Source organism: Poecilia reticulata, chromosome 5 (assembly GCF_904066995.2).
Source record: "Poecilia reticulata chromosome 5, P_reticulata-male-v2, whole genome shotgun sequence".
NCBI lineage: Eukaryota > Metazoa > Chordata > Actinopteri > Cyprinodontiformes > Poeciliidae > Poecilia > Poecilia reticulata.
Window position 1 is genome coordinate 18,643,545 of NC_088834.1, and position 18,863 is coordinate 18,662,407.

At 36.8% G+C, this 18,863-nt stretch overlaps 2 protein-coding genes and 1 long non-coding RNA gene across 6 annotated transcripts in view; 1 reads left to right on the forward strand and 2 right to left on the reverse strand.

The window, feature by feature from the left end:
- LOC145551712 (beta-1,4 N-acetylgalactosaminyltransferase 1-like) overlaps positions 1–3,023 on the reverse strand; it is a 59,139-nt gene extending 56,116 nt beyond the window's left edge. The window contains exons 1-2 of the mRNA XM_081607221.1: positions 2,802–3,023; positions 2,536–2,712 (exon numbers count right to left, since the gene is read on the reverse strand). Of these exons, the coding sequence (XP_081463347.1) occupies positions 2,536–2,712; positions 2,802–3,016 (392 nt within the window). The 5' untranslated portion in view covers positions 3,017–3,023. The remainder of the gene's footprint in view (positions 1–2,535; positions 2,713–2,801) is intronic.
- Positions 706–18,343, forward strand: LOC145551715 (uncharacterized). Its single transcript, XR_014087602.1, has 6 exons — positions 706–791; positions 1,035–1,108; positions 17,584–17,634; positions 17,720–17,797; positions 17,898–18,089; positions 18,171–18,343. It is a non-coding gene; the product is annotated as an uncharacterized LOC145551715 (long non-coding RNA).
- LOC145551711 (uncharacterized) lies at positions 5,693–9,907 on the reverse strand. 4 transcript variants are annotated; one of them, XM_081607219.1, is made up of 14 exons: positions 9,675–9,907; positions 9,296–9,421; positions 9,194–9,241; positions 8,921–9,004; positions 8,774–8,839; positions 8,165–8,225; positions 7,930–7,988; positions 7,816–7,860; positions 7,683–7,744; positions 7,535–7,598; positions 7,276–7,329; positions 7,046–7,072; positions 6,807–6,960; positions 5,693–6,727 (listed from the first exon to the last, which is right to left on the reverse strand). In XM_081607219.1, exons 7-14 carry the CDS (start codon positions 7,942–7,944, stop codon positions 6,537–6,539), a joined length of 612 nt encoding a protein of 203 aa, XP_081463345.1. In that variant the 5' UTR covers positions 7,945–7,988; positions 8,165–8,225; positions 8,774–8,839; positions 8,921–9,004; positions 9,194–9,241; positions 9,296–9,421; positions 9,675–9,907; the 3' UTR covers positions 5,693–6,536. The 4 variants fall into 4 exon arrangements, with proteins under 4 accessions (XP_081463345.1, XP_081463343.1, XP_081463346.1 ...); XM_081607217.1 differs by having other exon boundaries at positions 7,930–8,225; XM_081607220.1 differs by lacking the exons at positions 8,774–8,839; positions 8,921–9,004; positions 9,194–9,241; positions 9,296–9,421; positions 9,675–9,907 and having other exon boundaries at positions 8,165–8,534.
- Positions 18,344–18,863: the final 520 nt, after the last annotated feature.

An 18,863-nucleotide genomic window follows, 5' to 3' on the forward strand; every position in this document is an offset into this window, starting at 1 on the left:
TCATCAATGTCATAAAAATGATCAGAATAATTTATATCAAATAAAAACATTGTGCTCTTTATTCAGAAATGCCCCAAAACAATTAATCACATCAAGAGTTAGAAACTCGTGATGTGATTAACCCTAGCCCATTTCTTTGACTAACAGATATATTAATGTGTTTGAGAAAATGTGTCAATGACAGGTATTAATTTAAAATACTTTGTAGAACGGCACTTTATAAAGTTCAGTCCATTTACTTGTATTAGTTTATGACACATAGGCCAAATTCAATATGGTGGACGCTGTGACGTATCGCAGCAACGGGCCGATCCACCTCATGAGGCGTCTACGTATTCATGTCTATGAGTGGGACACCATCCCACCACAAAGGCATTATTGTGTTCCTTTGGTAACTATAGAATATCTATTAAAAGTCATTTATTGACAGGGCAATAATTATTCTTAACCAAACTAAATGATAATATTTACCTGTAGCCTGCTAAATGTTTTGCTCTATTCACAAATTGTTGACAATGTGATTCTAGGAATGAGATTTATCGTTTTACCCTAACCCCCCCAGATTCATTAAAAAATAATAACTATAAAAAATCAACAAAACATGTTAAAATTAATAATTATCAGTAATTATTGTTTCAACAAGGTGTTGCAACTCGGTGCTTTTCGGTTCCATTAACAAAAAAAAATCGTAACGGACTGAATGTTGTGTTATAACGTAATCTTTGCTCGGCTTGCGGGGCGCAGGCGGTTGCCACGGCAATGGGTATGCATAAACGACAAAGAGTGAAAAGGTAGGAGTGGTTTTGAGTTGATCGTCTGTTTGGGTTGTTTTACCATTCTTTACCTTTGCTGTGGCTCGTTACACCCGCTGTAGTTTCTGAACATTCAATAAACGACAAACTTGGACTAATTACCTCGTTCGTTTGTGAGCATACGTCACACCAAACATCAAATAGGACATCCGTTTAAAGTGTAAACATCAAATAAACATCCTTTTAATGAACTTCTCCTTTAACAGCGGTTTTTGTTTACAGAACAAGTACTTCCGATCTGTGTCTTCTTCAAAGGTTTTTGTGTCGATTCCTGCCTCCCCTGACTGCACGTCAAGGTAGAATGAACAAACAAGACTTATATTTTGGGTTCTTTTTAATAGCAACCCTAACAATAAACCAAATTATTTGGTTTATTGAATAATCCACATTTTCTACCATGCAAACTACAACATATGCACTGGGTGAATATAAGAACAGAGACTGCTTTGTTTGAGCAACAACATTTATTTTTCCTCTGTTTGGCTCAACTCTTCTCTGCTGATGGCTGCTTCTTCCTGAAGGAGATCCATCCAGGAGTTCTGGTGTCGCTCACAATGCAGACGATTCTCCTCATTGTTCACCATGTCAGCCTTGTGTCCGGCTCTTCTGTTCCTTGAGAAGGGCAATTAAATGTTAAAGCATATATGTAGACCAAAAACACAGACATACAAATGTGAACAAGCTTATAAAGCCACAAAGAACTATTTAAATTAACAGTCATATTTACTTTAAATGCAAACAAACATGGTTATTAACAGATACAATAACTGGAATAACTGAGTAGGTTTAAAGGCATTAACCTAAATAATTTGCTTTGTATTAAACATGCAGTCATAAAAAAATGCCACCCTAGTTTTCTTCAAGTTTATTCTTCACTTTAATATCCAGTATAACTGTTTTCCATGACTTCATGACTGTATGTAGTCAACTATAAAATATAATATAAACCAGACAGATATACCCTCACACTGCTCACCTTAACGGCGTCGCTGTCTGGACACCAGCGGTGCTGAATGTCCGTCTGTGAATGTCAGGTGATCGAAAGATGGTCTCCAAATGCAGTTCTCTGATTATTGCAGTTCCCTTATGAAGTACAACAAAGTCTGCACCTCATCGTTGCACCACAGCCGGTAGCTTCGGAGGACTACCAAAGCTTCAATCAAAAGCCAACTTCAGCAGCCGCTTCATCCAAACTATGAAAAACCTCTGTGTTTTTCATAGTTTGCGAACCTCTGTGTCCATGAGAGCCGCTTATTGAAACACACGGTCTGTCTGAGCGTCCACACGAAAAATAATAAAATCAGGAGCTGTAGTATTATTTTTTAATAAAGTTGCTAAGCTCCAGCAGCTCATTGATAGACTGAATCTCTGTTGAAGCAAAGTAAAGTGTGACGATAAACCAACCAATAGGTAGAAGCTGAAGCCTTACGACGCCGTTCCTCATTTACATTTACATCTGAGCAAATAAGGGACGGCGGCAACACATATACAAGGAAATTAAAAAGGAGATAAAGCAATGTCAAAACAAACGCTTCTAGAAGGAAATGGAAAAACACATAAATACATTTCTTTATGAAAACTCGTGTCAAGAAAATGAAATGTACATTTCTGCTTTTATTTTTAATTATGTCAGTTTTGGACCTCCATATGTGGATGGACAAACAAAACAAAAAGTTCTGTAACAAGTTTTGTTTTCAGAATTGATTACAGCTTTCTGATTTACCTCTGTTGGAAAGCTTTGTACTCCTTGGCTCGTCTCATCTTCATTTTCCCCAGCTCAGAGGTGTTGGAGGCAGTGTGAAAAGACTGAGCTGACAACTTTGGGAACAGCAGATGGTCAAAGTGCAGGCTTGCTACTGGTCTCTTAGCCTCACAAACGCACCCATCACGTTCCAGCAAGCTGAGTGGACAACCAAAGACACAAATAATTAGATTATAATTCACAGATGAGCTAAAATGAATTCATAATCTGAGGAATATACGACTTACTCTGATACATCTTTCCTGATTTGAAAGGGGACGCTGCTCAGCCGTGGGTCCGGTTCTAGGAGCCTCTCCTCCAGGTGCCTTCCCACTGTTGACCGTTGCCGTTGCCACAGGTCCATCTTGTCGTACGCCCGAGTGGACCATGAGTGAAGCAGAACCAGTACCAGCACCACAGACACCAGGAAGGTGAGCAGCACCGTCTTTCTCTGTGACCACATCTGAGACCAGTTGCACAAATTTCAGGAAAACAAATATTCTGACTGTTTGCTTACATCAGATGAGACGTTGCTTCAAACAGAACAATCAAATATTAAATCAACTACTTCCTCATCCACCTATGCAAAAAAAACAACAAGCATTAGTATATGTCATACATATTTACATTTGTGTAAGTACATTTAAAGTATACCAAGTATTAAGTGTACTACATATAAATGTGTACGAAGCATACTGACGGCATGCATGTACCAATTTTGACATGACTTTAAACACACTTAAATATAGTTGAACTAAAATAAACTTTAATATAATAAAACTATACCTTAAGTGAACAAAATATGTATTTGCTCACTTGTGCCAATGAAGCAATATGGTTTTAAAGATATTTTGTGTATATTTTAAAATGTATGCTCAAGATTTTTTTTTAATTCACTTAAAGTTTACTTTAAAAGTAAACTATTAAATATACTAAAATTTCAGTATGTTTTAAATTACATCTCAGTGTACACCTCAGGCTAATAAAGTATACATTTTTATGTGCCTTGATAATCTTTTACTATTTTGTTAAAATGGCAAAGAATGAATAAAATGCATCCTTATAGTGGAACTTAATGTAATGATGCTTAACATTACATTAAGTAAAAATAATGGGTTTGTAGCAGGATGAAGCCTGCCCTCCAGGATTGAGGACACCTGGCATCCAATTAACTGCTAACAGGGGTGTGGAGTAGGGCCAGCCCAAGCCCCCATGGGGCCCTCAGGTTCTGCTAACAATGTGGACTGGCTTCAATCAGCAGTCTGATCATTAGGTCATTCACACACACCTGCTATAAACGTATTGCATCTCTGGCAGTGTTGTTTACATTATACACATGTATAATAGGATACATTTATTGGCCAACTGATTTATCAAGCAGTTGATTTCTGGGCGGCGATTTCCTTAATTTTGGGGGATCGTGATTGGCCGATACTTACATGTGAAGCCCATATTATCCTCTAATCCAGGGGTCCCCAAACTATTTCCTGTGAGGGCCACATAACTTTTCCCTTTTCCCTGGGGGGCCGAAGTCAGTTTGTAACAGAAAAAACGTGACGATTGCAGGAGTGCCTAAATGTAAAAATGTATTGTTTTCCAGAAAGCACAATCAAATAACCCTCTCTGGGTTCTTCACAGAACAAAAGTCAGGAAATAAATAATAACACTATTAATGGAATAAGTAATAACCAAATAAACCTCTCTGGGTTCTTCACAGAACAAAAGTCAGGAAATAAATAATAACACTATTAATGGAATAAGTAATAACCAAATAAACCTCTCTGGGTTCTTCACAGAAAAAAATCCAGGAAGGATTATAGTCCGTATTTTCCGAACTATGAGCCGCACTGGACTATAAGCTACAACCCCAAAGTTGTTTTTTTAAAACCAGTAAACATACACAAGCCACAAATATCTGCCGCTCCAGGTTTTCCAAATCGATGAAACAGCTGCAGTATGGAGGACCAAAACTGACATAATAATAAATAAAAGAATAAATATATATCCAACATAATAATAAATAAAAGAATAAATATATATCCAACATAATAATAAATGAAAGAATCAATATAAAAATAAAAGTAGAAATATATAAATAAAAGAATAAATATATATTTCCATTTGCTGTATTTATTTCTGTATTGTTTTCTGTATTTATTTCTCTATTTATTTCTGTATTATTTCCTCGCTGTATTTCTGCTTCGTCGGTATGCTAATGAGGTGGGCTGGCTTCTACGTCCAGCTCTTCTACTATTGGTCAATAAACAGGAAAGAGAACGATCCGTGTGCAGATCGATTGTGAATGCCTGCCTAAGTGGCGCTTTCCAAGTACACCTCGCTGCAGCATGCAGAAAGGGGCGGGGACGGACCACTGTCAGCCTCTTACCTTATATGGAAATGGGACCATTGCAATCCGGAAGTGAAGGGGGCGCTAGTGGCGCTATTTCCTGTACCAGCCGCGTTAATAATAATAATAATATTGATAATAATAATAGAAATAAAAATGTAACGTGGTATGTCCCTTTAAAAAAATAATTAAAACTATTGTTTTTTAATGTTAAAATCACATTAGTAATAAACAACTTAAAACAAGCAACAATAATGAATTATTATGTATATGTATTTATCTATTGTCACCCAATCTAGCTGAAACAAAAGGCTTAAAAAATATTTAGGAACACATTTATCCATCCATTAATTATCATACACGCACGCATGACCCTGGGCAGATCACCAGTCCATCCTAGATTAAGAAAACAGATACCAAATACTTCAAGAACGCTGTAGTTCAATTAATAGATTGTGATGTAGTGAAACGTACTCTTATAATAAATAAATTTAAATATAAAATATAACTAGTGCCAAAAACTATTATGCTTGGTTGCAGGTGAGCTCAACTATTGTCATTGTTTACCATAAAGTCTCATTGGAAACCTTTCCTGTAAGGACTCCAGCTTAACCAGTAATCTGATAAAAGACACTGGACTGGTGTCCCACTATTCAATTTAGAAATTCTATATCAACTCTACCAGTTGTATTTGATTCACAAACTGCGCTCTAATATTCAATTGTTGCAAAACCCAGAGAGACTTTTGTAAAACTTTAAATGTAGCTTCAAACTGGAAACACTCAGAGAAAGTAGGTTTTAGAAAGTTTATTTGACAAGAGAATGATCCACTGTGGATTAATCATTGTTTCTGTATGAAAAGCTTCTTTGAAGTCACCAGATAAATAAATCAGGCTTATGTGTACATTCTAACGCTCTTCAATTCAGCCAATCAGCTCATCATGCGCCTCCGTCTCAGCCTATCGGCGCCGGTCTCCTCATCTTCTTGAATTACCCTTCATAAAGTCCGGCTTGATGTGAACAACTGCTCCTCACCCGAGTTTCCATCACCTCCACCCGGTCTCCACCGTCGCTCAGCATACCTTTAATCTTTGTATTATGGTATGTTTCTAACTGAACATGTTTCTGTATTTGGTTGCTTTATTTAAATAAAAACTGTTGATTCTGATTGCTAAAACATAAACGACTGAGGTTTGCAAAGACAATTTTTATTTCTTCCAGTCATTGTTAAAGTATATGAAACGTTACACATGAAATACTGAAAGGTATGATCTTTGCTTGTATTTCAAAATTTTAAAACAAGGTTATCCAATTGTTAAACAATGCTGTTACAATATATTTACAACTACTTTATTGGTTCTACTTTCTCTTTAATATATTAGAGCCACAATGTTACTTTTCCTGGAAACAACAGTTCTACCAAAAAACTAAATAATATAAATCAACTGAACTACAACAAAAGGAACACTAAAAAATTACATAATGTTTAAAGAACACATTGTGAAAAACTAAAGGATGACAGAACAAATCCAAATGTCAGCAGAACAGATTTACAAAGATGTCACCAAAAAAGAACAATGTGTGACAACTGAAATGTGTGAAAGACTGTGGAAAACAACTATTATTCTCCTTGCATTCAGTACTGACATCCAGGGCAGTGTCCAGGTCTGCCATCACAGTAGTAACGAGGGTAATCTCCTCGTCTTCCATTTCCAGTGAAGCCCACAGTCTTTATATTGCCGGTTACAGGAAGAACACGTAACAACTGCAAAAGGAATCCGGTTTTCTGCCTTGAATGACTTTGAAATTTACCCCAGTTGATCTCACCTGTAAATGAATGATAAATTTCATGTAGTTTAAATCTAATTTAACATGTTTTATGTGGAAAAAAGTCAAAGGTTCTTACCATCCAGCCAAGCAAAGCGAGTCCTCTTCCTGAACACTGGGTCAGACACAATGGCTTTAAAGCGCTTGCAGGTTAATGCCAAGGTGAGGTAAGCTGCATCTCCCTGTGCTAGTATCACCTCTTGGAGAACAGCTTCCAGTACATCCAAAGGCATCTGAAAATTACAGAAAAACAGGTGCATTGCAAGACTATCACCAGAATAATGGCTATGACGCATATGATTATGAATGTATCTTTACCTGCAAAATTGGTGGCATCATTTGTACCTGCATGGTGAGAAGCATAAAACAGTAATTAACACTTTGTATCTCTCAGTGTCTTACCCTTTCCATCTCTACTGTCATAAAAAAATGATGTGCAAAAAATATATTTTCCTGTTTAAAAAAAATCATTTCTGGTTTAAGTGTCAATTGCACATAAATAAATACAAATCAAAAATAATAGTTATGTGTACATTTTAAAAATTAACCTCAATTTGTGCCTCAGTTGCTTTTGCATAGGTGTGGTCATCAGCACACAGAGTCTGTAAAAAATATAGATATTTTGAAAGTGAAAGATGAGCCCAAGTCCAAACAACATCAAAACAGTTTCAACCTTTTTAACTGTCCTATCCTGATTTTGTTTCATATTTTAACAATCAAGCATTGCATAAAACTGCATTGTGAACGGACATAATAGAAATTACATGATTCAAAACTACACACTGATGAATTTGAACTAAACCATACCTCATATTTTGCCCCCTCATGAACTTTTTTCCGCTTTCTCTCATTTTGTAGTTCTTCTTTGGACCTTTTAAAAGGACAAATTGAAGATTTTCTTTAAAAAACTGACTTATGTGTATGATGATGTGGTATATTGCACCATTATTCTTACTTCACAGGAAAGTTTCTCAGGAGAGTGAGAGTCCACCATCTTCGTATTGTCATCATGTCATTCTGTGGACATGACAGGTTCGCATTTAATGACATCTCCAACAGAAAGCATGCAGTCTTATCTGTTTCCTTACCTCCGTGAAATCAAATGGTGCTTCCATCACAAAGTAGAGAGCATACTGTGGAGAAAAATGTGATTATGTCTATACAAACAATACAACAAAATGGTGGGAGGAAGTGGATGTTACCATCACTACAAACATTCCACAGTTGTTGGACAGTCCTTGTTTAAGCAATCCCTGTGGTGCTTGAGAGAACATTCAAGAAAAGAGGGAAAATTTAAATTACTTTAACAATCAAATTAATGTATAAGACAACAGCCTTACCCACACTATTGACTGTAAACATTGAACGGAGGAATGATTGGAAATAAGCAGTCTGGTAGCTCTAAAGAACTATAATTGTCCAACAATAACATCTCACCTTAATGTCATTGCCAACAAATTCTGTCCATGGTCCAGATGACATCTGATAACAGACTTCCCTGATGATACAAAGTTTTTAAAGAAAAAATTAACAAGGGCATGTTTCACAACACAACGTATCAAAATAAAAACTTATACACATGTATGATGCAAGAAAGATGCGAGACATAACAGTCTCTCAATGGTTCAGCTTTAACCCATTTCATGTTTAAAGTAGACTGCCTACAAAATGTGTGTTTTTCGTGATTCCGGGCATTAAAATGTATTCACAAATTCAATTTGGATATTTATTGTTACATAAATATGAAGATTAATGCTGAACCTTTGACTCCGTGGAACAATGGAACAAAGGTTCCATTGTTCTAAATGCCTCTTTCAAACTTAATCCTATAAAACTTTAATCTTTTGATTTGGTTTTCATCCAAGAACCCACTGCCACTGATAGAATCAAGAAAGAAAATCTCCCTGTGCTTAGGCTTCAAAATCTGAAAAAATATGGCACAGTACAGTGATGGTGAACACTACTGCAGAGTAATAAAGGAACTAAACAAGTGTCTTTGAAATGCAGGAAATATGAAGGTAAATATCAAATAAGTACTGTACTAACGCAAAGTGTCCAATGTCCAGGACGCCACACAGGTATCAGAACCCAGTCCAGATCTTGTGCTTGCGGCTTACAATTAAATCACAAAATTAATACACTGTGGTGAATCTGACATTCAAAGCTGAAAATTAATTTATCAAAAATATGTACTGGGAGATGTAGTGCTGGGTCAAGGGATAGAGGTGGAAACCAGGTTTGTACTACATGACTGTTTCCTGCAAAAACCTTGATGCCCTGGAGAAATAATACAAAAAAGAGGGAACAATTCAGAGGATCAGAGGAAAGAGATACTTTTTTGTCATCTATATTTAATTCACACCCTAAGACATTCCTGGCATTCCTTGTCATTGCCACATTTATGGAATTTGTTTGAGTCCAATCTTTCAATTATGAAACACATGTAGATTCCCTAAATTTACTGACCTTGTCGCTGCATATTCTCTCAACGGCTTTCAGACAGGAGTTCAGAACCTTTGAACTCCAGTCTATATTTAGACTGGTGAGTCTAAATATATTTAGACTCACCAGCCCATTGATGTCTTTCGATAATCCCAGTGTGAAAATATCGCTTCTAGTCAGGAGATATCCGTCATTCGTGCAATACGGAATAATCTTCTCTCCGTTACGAATGTTACAAATAGAAACGTGGATCTGTTAAATAAAATAAAAAAACAAAGTTTGAGCATAAAATACACTTATCAATTATACATTTTATTTACTTTTCTATTTTTATCTAATGGTGCCATGCAGGGAAATAATTAGCTATGCTACATGCTAAATTTAACCTTACCTTCTATGAATTACGCATTTCAATAGTCTACAGCTGTTTATTATATGCTCAACGTCATCTAGAAAAGCGTATTGATTTACTATGTGATAAAAATTTTAAAGAAGGTAAAAATACCTTTTGCTGACTTTGCGCCTTTTCCATTTTGGATCGTGTGCCGAACACATGAACCCTCTCAAACTTCTTTCAATCCGCATCTCAAACCCGCTTCTTTAAGGTATTTATACTAGAAATTAGGAAAATAGCGCCCCCTTCACTTCCGGAGTGCAATGGTCCCATTTCCATATAAGGTATGAGGCTGACAGTGGTCCGTCCCCGCCCCATTCTGCATGCTGCAGCGAGGACCTTCTCGCGCTTTCGGCCTCGGTTCAACAGTCCTCAGGAAACCTGACTGAAAAATTCACGAATACTCATTATCTTAAGGACATAATAAAAGGTAAGGTTAATAACAGCATTTAAGTGTTAGATAACTGTTATTACTCATTGTCAATTCACCATTCTCTAACTCTGTAAAATAAACTGACTCTGATTGGAGAGTAAACTGGCTAGCAGCAGCTTTAGCCACAGTTAAGAAAAATATACACCGCTCTGTCAGGGCTGTAACGTTTAGAGATTCACTTTATCAACTTTAATAATACAGCATTGAAGTGTTAGACAACCAGTACAAACTTAGATAACCAGCACAAACTTCATGCACTTCGTTTCCACAGGCACCACAGTAGAATCAAGTGTGACCTGTTAAAAGGAATATAAAGTTATTATTCCTATGTTATCAATTTTCTATTGCCAAGTCTACGAGAGAGATAATCAAATTTCTCCAATGAAATGTTAATATCTATCTATCTATCTATCTATCTATCTATCTATCTATCTATCTATCTATCTATCTATCTATCTATCTATCTATCTATCTATCTAAAACAGCGTCTTCCTCCTCATGTCTTTATCGTAGTAAGAGTTTAACTTCTCAGGACGTGGTGGAGCAGCGGGTGTTTGGCATAACTGTCAAGTTTTGGACTTGTGGCTTCAGGTAATGTCGCTACTGAGCGGGTGGTGAAACTAGCGTAAATGAGGAGGGTTTAATACGATCAAGCATTTTACATGAGGGGTGGTAACCCGAGTCTATACTATAAAAATGTGATTAAGATTAGAGCCTAAATACGTTTTATTTCCAAAACAGAAATCTGGCTAACATTACGTAGCCTAACAAATTACTATTGCTAGCCTAGCATATCAACTAACACCTAGAAAAAACCAAAACACGAACCTTCGTAGTCAAACTGGTATCAGTCAGCGAGGAATTTGTCCAGTTTAGATTATGTATAGATAGTGGATGTTAGGATGTTAAACGGATGTTTGACGTCTTGTGAAAAGGGTCTATAACATGGGTGCTCAAACTTTTTGAGAGCAAGATCTACTTTTTCTCTCACCAGCCGCCTGAGATCTACCTCATGACACAAAGACATAAAAATTGCAAATTAAACTCTTATTTACTTATTTTATCTGGGAATATACATCAGTTATAGCAGAAATAATAAAGTGTTGAAAACCTAATCCAGTTTCTTCCTCAGTGAGATTCTGACACTGGGAGCAGCTTACTGGTTTCTCAGTCAGAAGCTGGTTGCAAACCTGACGCCAGCAGGTGTCAGTCAGTCAGTCATGGTAGATCTGAAATTTGGTTTGATGACATCAATATGAGAAACTACAGACTGATAGGGGGAACCAAAGAGCCCAGTAAAGGTAAAGGGAAATCTTCTGAAGTCGTGATATAATTTATTTAATTTCACATAATTATCGCGGTAGAATTTGTTAAAACTTAATGAAATATATTTGTCCTCTTTGATGTTTGTTGTGACGTATGCTCACAAACGAACGAGGTAATTAGTCCAATTTTGTCGTTTATTGAATATTCAGAAACTACAGCAGGTGTGATGAGCCACAGCAAAGGTAAAAAAAAAAAAAGGTAAAACAACCCGAACAGACGATCAACTGAAAACATCTCCTACCTTTTTACTCTCTTTGTTGTTTAAGCACACCCGTTGCCGTGGCAACCGCCTGCACCCCGCAAGCCGAGCAAAGATTAGGCTACATTAAAAACACAACATTCAGTCCGTTATGATATCACGTTTCCAGGCTTGATATTTATTTCTTGATTATTAATAAGCCTCTTGTGAACACAGCGGTGGTTGATTGGCTAATTTAAAGTCCCGCTCTGCTGTCAATTGGTCTCTGAGTGGCCTTGTTTTTTTCGTTTTTTCTTTTCTTTTTTTTATTAATGGAACCGAAACGCACTGAATTGCGCAACACCTTGTTCAAACAATAATTATTGAGATTATTAATTTTAAATGTTTCGTTGACTTTTTTAAATTATTCTTTTTTAATGAAGCTACAAACGTTTAGGATCTTAGTGAATATTTTTGATAAGCCTATCAGAAGAGGAAGTGCTGGCCTTAGCGTCCTGGCGACGTTCAGTTTGTCACCTGCTGAGATCGACTCAAAACCTTTCCGTATTGAGCACCCCTGGTCTCTTTCCTGTTTATTGACCAATAGTAGAAGAGCTGGACGTAGAAGCCAGCCCACCTCATTAGCATACAGACGAAGCAGAAATACAGCGAGGAAATAATACAGAAATAAATACAGAAAACAATACAGAAATAAATACAGCAAATGGAAATATATATTTATTATTTTATTTATATATTTCTACTTTTATTTTTATATTGATTCTTTCATTTATTATTATGTTGGATATATATTTATTCTTTTATTTATATATTTCTACTTTTATTTTTATATGGATTCTTTCATTTATTATTATGTTGGATATATATTTATTATTTTATTGATATATTTATTCTTTTATTTATATATGTTGGATATATATTTATTCTTTTATTTATTATTATGTCAGTTTTGGTCCTCCATACTGCAGAGGAGGGCGGACACCCAACATTTGAGTCACAACAGGTCAATTGAATATCACATTTATTAGGTTGAAAAAGAAAAAGTTGCCAAGATTAGATTTAACTGAACTGATTATGGTAGTTTCCGAACGGTAACTGTAACAGTAAAAGTGCTGATCCTTCGTGTTGCTACTAGCATGTGCTAAATGAAAATGGGCTGCTTCTTCTTCATCTTCTGCTGCTTCTTCTTTAGATTTCAACATCAGCTCGCATCCATTATTGTTGCACTCCTGCCATCTACTGGATCCTTTTATCTATACCTCAAATTCTCATAATGATCCCAGTATTTTTTTTTAAAACCGAAAAATCTACTTTTCCTCCCCTCACTGCTATTTAACTGATCAACAACATTCTCAAATTTCAATTCCCTATTAAAACTTAATTCTGTTTTAATGGACGCTTTCTTCTTTTATTTCCAATTTTGACTTCCAATGATTCACTTCCTGCTAAAGAGCCCCCTGGTGGTTGAAGAAAAATCCACATATAAATGACTTGTAGTCCTGAAAATACTATATGAAAAAAATCTGAACGCTCTCTGGTATTGTTCAGGGGGCCGGACCAAATGTGGAGGAGGGCCGGATCCGGCCCGCGGGCCGTTGTTTGGGGACCACTGCTCTAATCTTATCTTTGTCAACAAAGTGTCAGCCTCTGTCTTCTTCTGGTCTGCAGTGAGAGGTCTGACTGACAGACCGGCCCAACAGGTCAGGTCTGCACATTTACAGTTAACAATATTCACCTCACTGTTGCCAACTTAGTGACTTTCTTGCTATATTTAGCGACATTTCAGACAAAAAAAAAAATTCATATCAGCCAAAGTCAAAATGGGCAGGTCAGGTCTTTTAAAGATCGGTAACCAGGGATCGGCCAGAAAACTGCAATCGGTGTAGCCCAACATAAGATGGAATACATACACACAGGGATGAAAGCAGTTTTAAATTCTTGGGGGTACTATGACAAAAGTTTATATATAATATATTGCCGTTGTCAAAATTTATTATTTTTTCTAACAATTAATGCAACAAATTTGTGCTTCAGTTTTGTTCTACACATAGGCGTAGGAAGCGGGGGCACGGGGGACATGTCCCCCAATATTGGAAAAAGCCACATTCGTCCTGGCCTCCATAACACCTCAGCAGAGCCACAGCCTGATTACCTCGATGCCACGCCATGCCGCATTGAAGGCTGCAGAAGGATTCCTGACCAGGTATTGAGTGCATAACTGAACATAATTATATGAAGGCTGACTTTTTTGGTATTAAAACACTTTTCTTTTATTGGTCAGATGAAATATGCTAATTTTTTTGAGACAGGAATTTGGGGTTTTCATGAGCTGTATGCCAAAATCATCAGTATTAAAACAATAAAAGACCTGAAATATTTCAGTTGGTGTGCAATGAATCTAAAATATGAGTTTAATTTTTATCATTACATTATGGAAAATAATGAACTTTATCACAATATGCAAATTTTTTTAGAAGGACCTGTATATGCAGACATGACCTGGTCGGCCGGTTTGTCAGTCAATCCTCTCTGACAGGAGAAAAGAAAAGCACACTGGTTGATTTTTAGACCCTTGTTGAGGTTGGTAACATCGGTGGATAAGAACGGCTTCACATATAAAAACCGAATGATTTCCCAAAATTAAGGATTAACTAAAGTAGACCAGATAAGTGTTAGTTGAACTCTCATCAAATTAAATTAAAGAGAGACAAACAGGAAGCCATTAGAAGTTTCACAAGTAAAGGACATGGAGGACACAGCAAAGACGTGGATCAATAATGATTTTTCAGGTCTGCATTCCACAGATTATTATGATTCAGCTGGACGACAGGAAGCTTTGCTTCAACAAAGACAAAATGCTGATAAGTTGATGTGAAGCTTGATAGACCTAAATACACACAGAAAAACTAGTCAAACACGTTCAAACTGAAAAACACAGACAACTGGGAGAGACGTTCACCTTCCAGCAGCACGACAATAAACAAAGTGGCAGTTATGGAGAGAAAATAGTCTCAAAATACCTGATTTTCTCTCCATACAGAGGGACTAGGCAATTGTTCAGTTGTATCTTTATTTATTAAGTTTATTTGATAAAAGATAACATGTCATTATAGTAGTTGTAATTAGATGCACAGCGAAATAATTAGCTGATCTGCACCTTCATCATTATGTTTGGTCTGGCAATTGATTTCTATAAGACAAAATTCAATATCTGGGCTTTTTTTTAGTCCATCAGAACCAGAACCTCGAGGTTCTCCAATACTGAGTGTCACTGCAAAAATCAGCAGAGCTCACAACAGCGAGGAACAGACCGTAAAATGGAAAAACTCACTACCTGGGTGGAACCGAACTGCACTAGTTAGTGCAGGAATTTCCAGAGGGAAATCGCTTTAGGTCATAAACCAGTCACTGTGGCTCGACTGGAGGACGAGCCTCAGTGACTCATGGTGTCGTCAGCACCAGGCCTGTTTACGGACAATATTTCCGGCTTGTATTTGTTTATTTTTTGATGGGACCACTAATAAAAAAAACTAATTTACTTTCAGTTGATGGTGTAAAGACTAGAGGACTCTTAGGTTAGGATGGATTAACCTGATTGCGTTTAGACTCCTATAAGAGTTTAAAAAGAAAGGGAAAGTCCCTATTTCTAAACAAGGTATTTGTCAAAGCCTATTGTATTTAATTTGTATTTTTGGGTTATTTGAAGGTAAAAAAAGATGCAAAAGGACAATACTGTTTTTTATTTATAATTATTCAGCCAGACATAAGGTCTGTTGTTAGTGGGATGGTTCTGCTATTTCATATGTGGTCTACTCTAATTTTGAAGTTTGGTCAATAAATACTTTAACTTCATAACGTCTCATTGTTGGTGGGTCAGATATTGCTAAGTTAACGATGTAGAATGAGTTATAAAGAATCAGCAAATGGTTGTTAATGAGAAATAAAATAAAACCAGTTTCTTGGGGTGTAATGTTAAATAAATAGAACCCAGAGCGCTAAATCTAAATACTGAAATACTTCATCAATTACTCTTTCATAATTCTGAGAAATATTCAGAAATGTACTTCCTCTGCTGATAAGTAATAGAGGGTGCTCATCGGAAACATGAAAAATTCAAGTCTCAGGTTAATTTTTAATAGATTTGTTAGACTCTTTAATTAATGAACAGTTTTCTACCTGCAGCTTTTACTTTGAAAACTGGTAAAAAAAATTAGAATATCATGAAAAAGATGATTTAAATCAGTAACTCCATTCAAAAAGTGAAACTTGTATATTATATTCATTCGTTACACACAGACTGATATACATATTTGAAATGTTTTTTTTTTCTTTAAATGTTGATAATTATAACTCACAACTAGCAGAAATCCCAAATTCAGTATCTCAGAAAATTAGAATATTCCTTAAGACCAAAACAGAAAAAAAGATTTTTAGAAATGTTAGCCCACTGAAAAGCATGAACATGAAAAGCGTGAACATGAAAAGTGTGAACATGAAAAGTGAACATGAAAAGTGTGAACATGAAAAGTGTGAACATGAAAAGCGTGAACATGAAAAGTGTGAACATGAAAAGTGTGAGCACGTTCAGCACTCAGTGCTTAGTTGGGGCTCCTTTTGCTCAGATTACTGCAGCAATGGAGTCAAAACAGATCAGTCTGTGGCACTGCTCTGGCGTTATGAGAGCCAGGTTGCCCTGATGGTGGCCTTTGGATCTAATGAATTGTTGGGTCTGGTGTTTCACATCTTCCTTTTCACAACATGCCATTGATTTTCTATGAAGTTAAAGTCAGGAGAGTTTGCTGGCCAAGTAAGAACGGATACCACGGTCCTTAAACCAGGTACTGGTGCTTTACCACGGTGTGCAGGTGTTAAGTCATGTTGGAAAATTAAACCTGCAACTCCATAAAGTTGGTCAGCAGCAGGAAGTGCCGTACAACTTCCTGGTAGACTTCCTGGCAGGTCCTTTGACCTTGGACCTCAGAAAACACAGTGGACCAACACCAGCAGATGGCATGGGATCGTCTATCCACTTTCTTTCTACCACATCTTTTCCTCCCCTTCACCTCTATGAATGTGTTTGGACACAGAGCTCTCAGCCTCTTTAGCAGAGACGTCTGTGTCTTGCCATTTTGTGCAACATGAACTTCACACCAGAGGTCAGTAATAAGTCAAAGTATCCAAAAATAATTTTGTTTTTTTTACAGATTAGTCCATAAATCAGGTTTTGTGTAGTACAACAGAAAACCACAGAGAATAAGTTTTGATCACATCAAGGAGGAAGTAAAAAGGCATGGAAAATCAAGATACCTGCTGAAACCTGTCAGTGTTTAGAAACCTGTCGGTATTTAGGAAACAACCCAGAAGTCATTTTGGTCTTCTATAAAAATGTTTCTCATTACCAAGAAATCACAAAAAGTGCATTTCCTGATTGGTGAAAGCAAAGAGCAAGAAATATTCAGGGAGACCTGGATCTAGTTTTATTTATTTTTTACTCCTCTTCTGAAGGAAATGCAAGTTGTAGCTCATGTTGCTGCACAATATCTATGAAAAGTCGATTAAATAATTGATGGTGTCAACTTTGTTTAGCACACATTGTCCAAGACAAATTCTCCCAATGGGGAAAATAAATTATACATTTATGTAATTGGAGGACACACCAAGCTAGACCTGAAATCATTGTTATTGCTCACACCGAGTTTGATGAAGTCGCATTTTACACCTCAAAAAAGAAAACAAAAACATACTAACAGTGACTTTTACTGGTGAGAACGTTGTGGTGTGGGGCTCTGTGTCAACAGTGTATAATTGAAAGGAGAGTTAATGGAGAAATTCACTAAGAACATGAAGATAACTCATCATTTTATAGTTTTTGTTGTTGAGAAGCTCGTTATGTGCCAGAAAAGTTTTGTTTTAAAATCAATTATTTGTTTTTCCAAATAACAACAGTTTGATTCGTTTTTGCTTCATGCTGCTAAAGATTTCCTGGACCTGAAATACAATGACAATACTTAAAAATTTGATTTCAAAATCTAAACATGAATTCCTTCCTCTGTCTCTTTCAGGACTTTTTGAAATATTACAGCAAAGCAGGAAGAGATGTTGAGAAGCTTCAGGTTTGGACTCAGTTTTTGCTTAGCAGAAATGCTTTTTCTTCATTTCATGTTTTGATTCATATTTTTATTCCATGTCGTCCGTCAGAAAGCGGTGGAGGTGACGTGTTTTGTGCCAAAACGCTGTAACGATATGATGAATGTGGGAAGGCTGCAGGGTTTTGAGGTAATTTTTTTATTTTTTATTTTGAAATAATATTTGAGGGATTTTGAAAAGTAAGATTTGACGAGCTGACTGTGTGTGGGATGTGCTGCTGCTGCTTTAGGGTAAGATTACAGCTCAGGGGAAGCTGCTCCAGCAGGACACTTTCTCCGTCAGTGAGCAGGAAGGCAACCTCATGTCCAGAGCGCGGGAGAGACGCGTCTTCCTGTTTGAGCAGCTGGTCATCTTCAGTGAGCCGATTGAGAAGAAAAAAGGTTTCCCTTTGCCAGGCTACACCTTCAAAAACAGCATCAAGGTGAAGAAAGAGCTTAATTTGAATGAATCCCTGGACGTTTTATCTTCTTCCCATTTAATTTAGCAGCTTTGTGTTTTGTAGGTCAGCTGCTTGGGTGTAGAGAGGCCTCCTCAAGAGGATCCGTGTTGTCTGGTCCTGACTTCCAGGGGGACAGACGGCAGCGTAACCCGCTTCATCATGCATGCTTCGTCTCCAGAAATACAGCAAGCAAAGCAGTTTGGTTTGACATTGTTTAAAACACATAGTTTAGCCTTTGTGCACTTGTTTTATTTTCACTGATCTCTGAAACAAAAGAAACTGTTAATTTCAGAGGTAACATCCAAGGAGGATGACATGGCCATTTCTCCATGAACGGTATGGGGTTTTTGTTTTGTTTTTCTGGTCCCTTCAGAAACCAGATATTCTGCCCTGAATTTGCTGGACGTTTGTATGTTTGCACCGCCCTCTACTGGAGAAAAACGGTATGTGTTTAATTCAAGACTAAGCACCAGCTGCCACATTTTCCAATGCGATAAACCTTATATCATGAACAAAGTGAAAACCAGTCTATTGAGATGAATAAAAAGGTAAATAATTCATACTTTAGTGTGAAGTAAAACTCAGTTTTTCTGCTGCTTAGATGTTTTTATACTTCACATTAATCTTCACTCATGGCTGTTTTTTGTCTACAGCTTTGAAAAACAACCAGTGGCTCTTCCCTCAGAAATGACTTCCTTTCTGCTCAGAGAGCCTGTTTGTCGTCTCCGCTGTTCGTAGCATCCAGTCCCCGAGGCT

Excerpts from the sequence above, each read along its gene's own strand:
- LOC145551711 (XM_081607217.1), bottom strand. The coding sequence starts at position 8,001 with ATGTTCTCTCAAGCACCACAGGGATTGCTTAAACAAGGACTGTCCAAC. Across the intron at positions 7,745-7,815 it reads CACCATTTGATTTCACGGAG|AATGACATGATGACAATACG; the intron begins GTAAGGAAACAG and ends TCATGTCCACAG. Across the intron at positions 7,330-7,534 it reads ATGAGGGGGCAAAATATGAG|ACTCTGTGTGCTGATGACCA; the intron begins GTATGGTTTAGT and ends TATTTTTTACAG.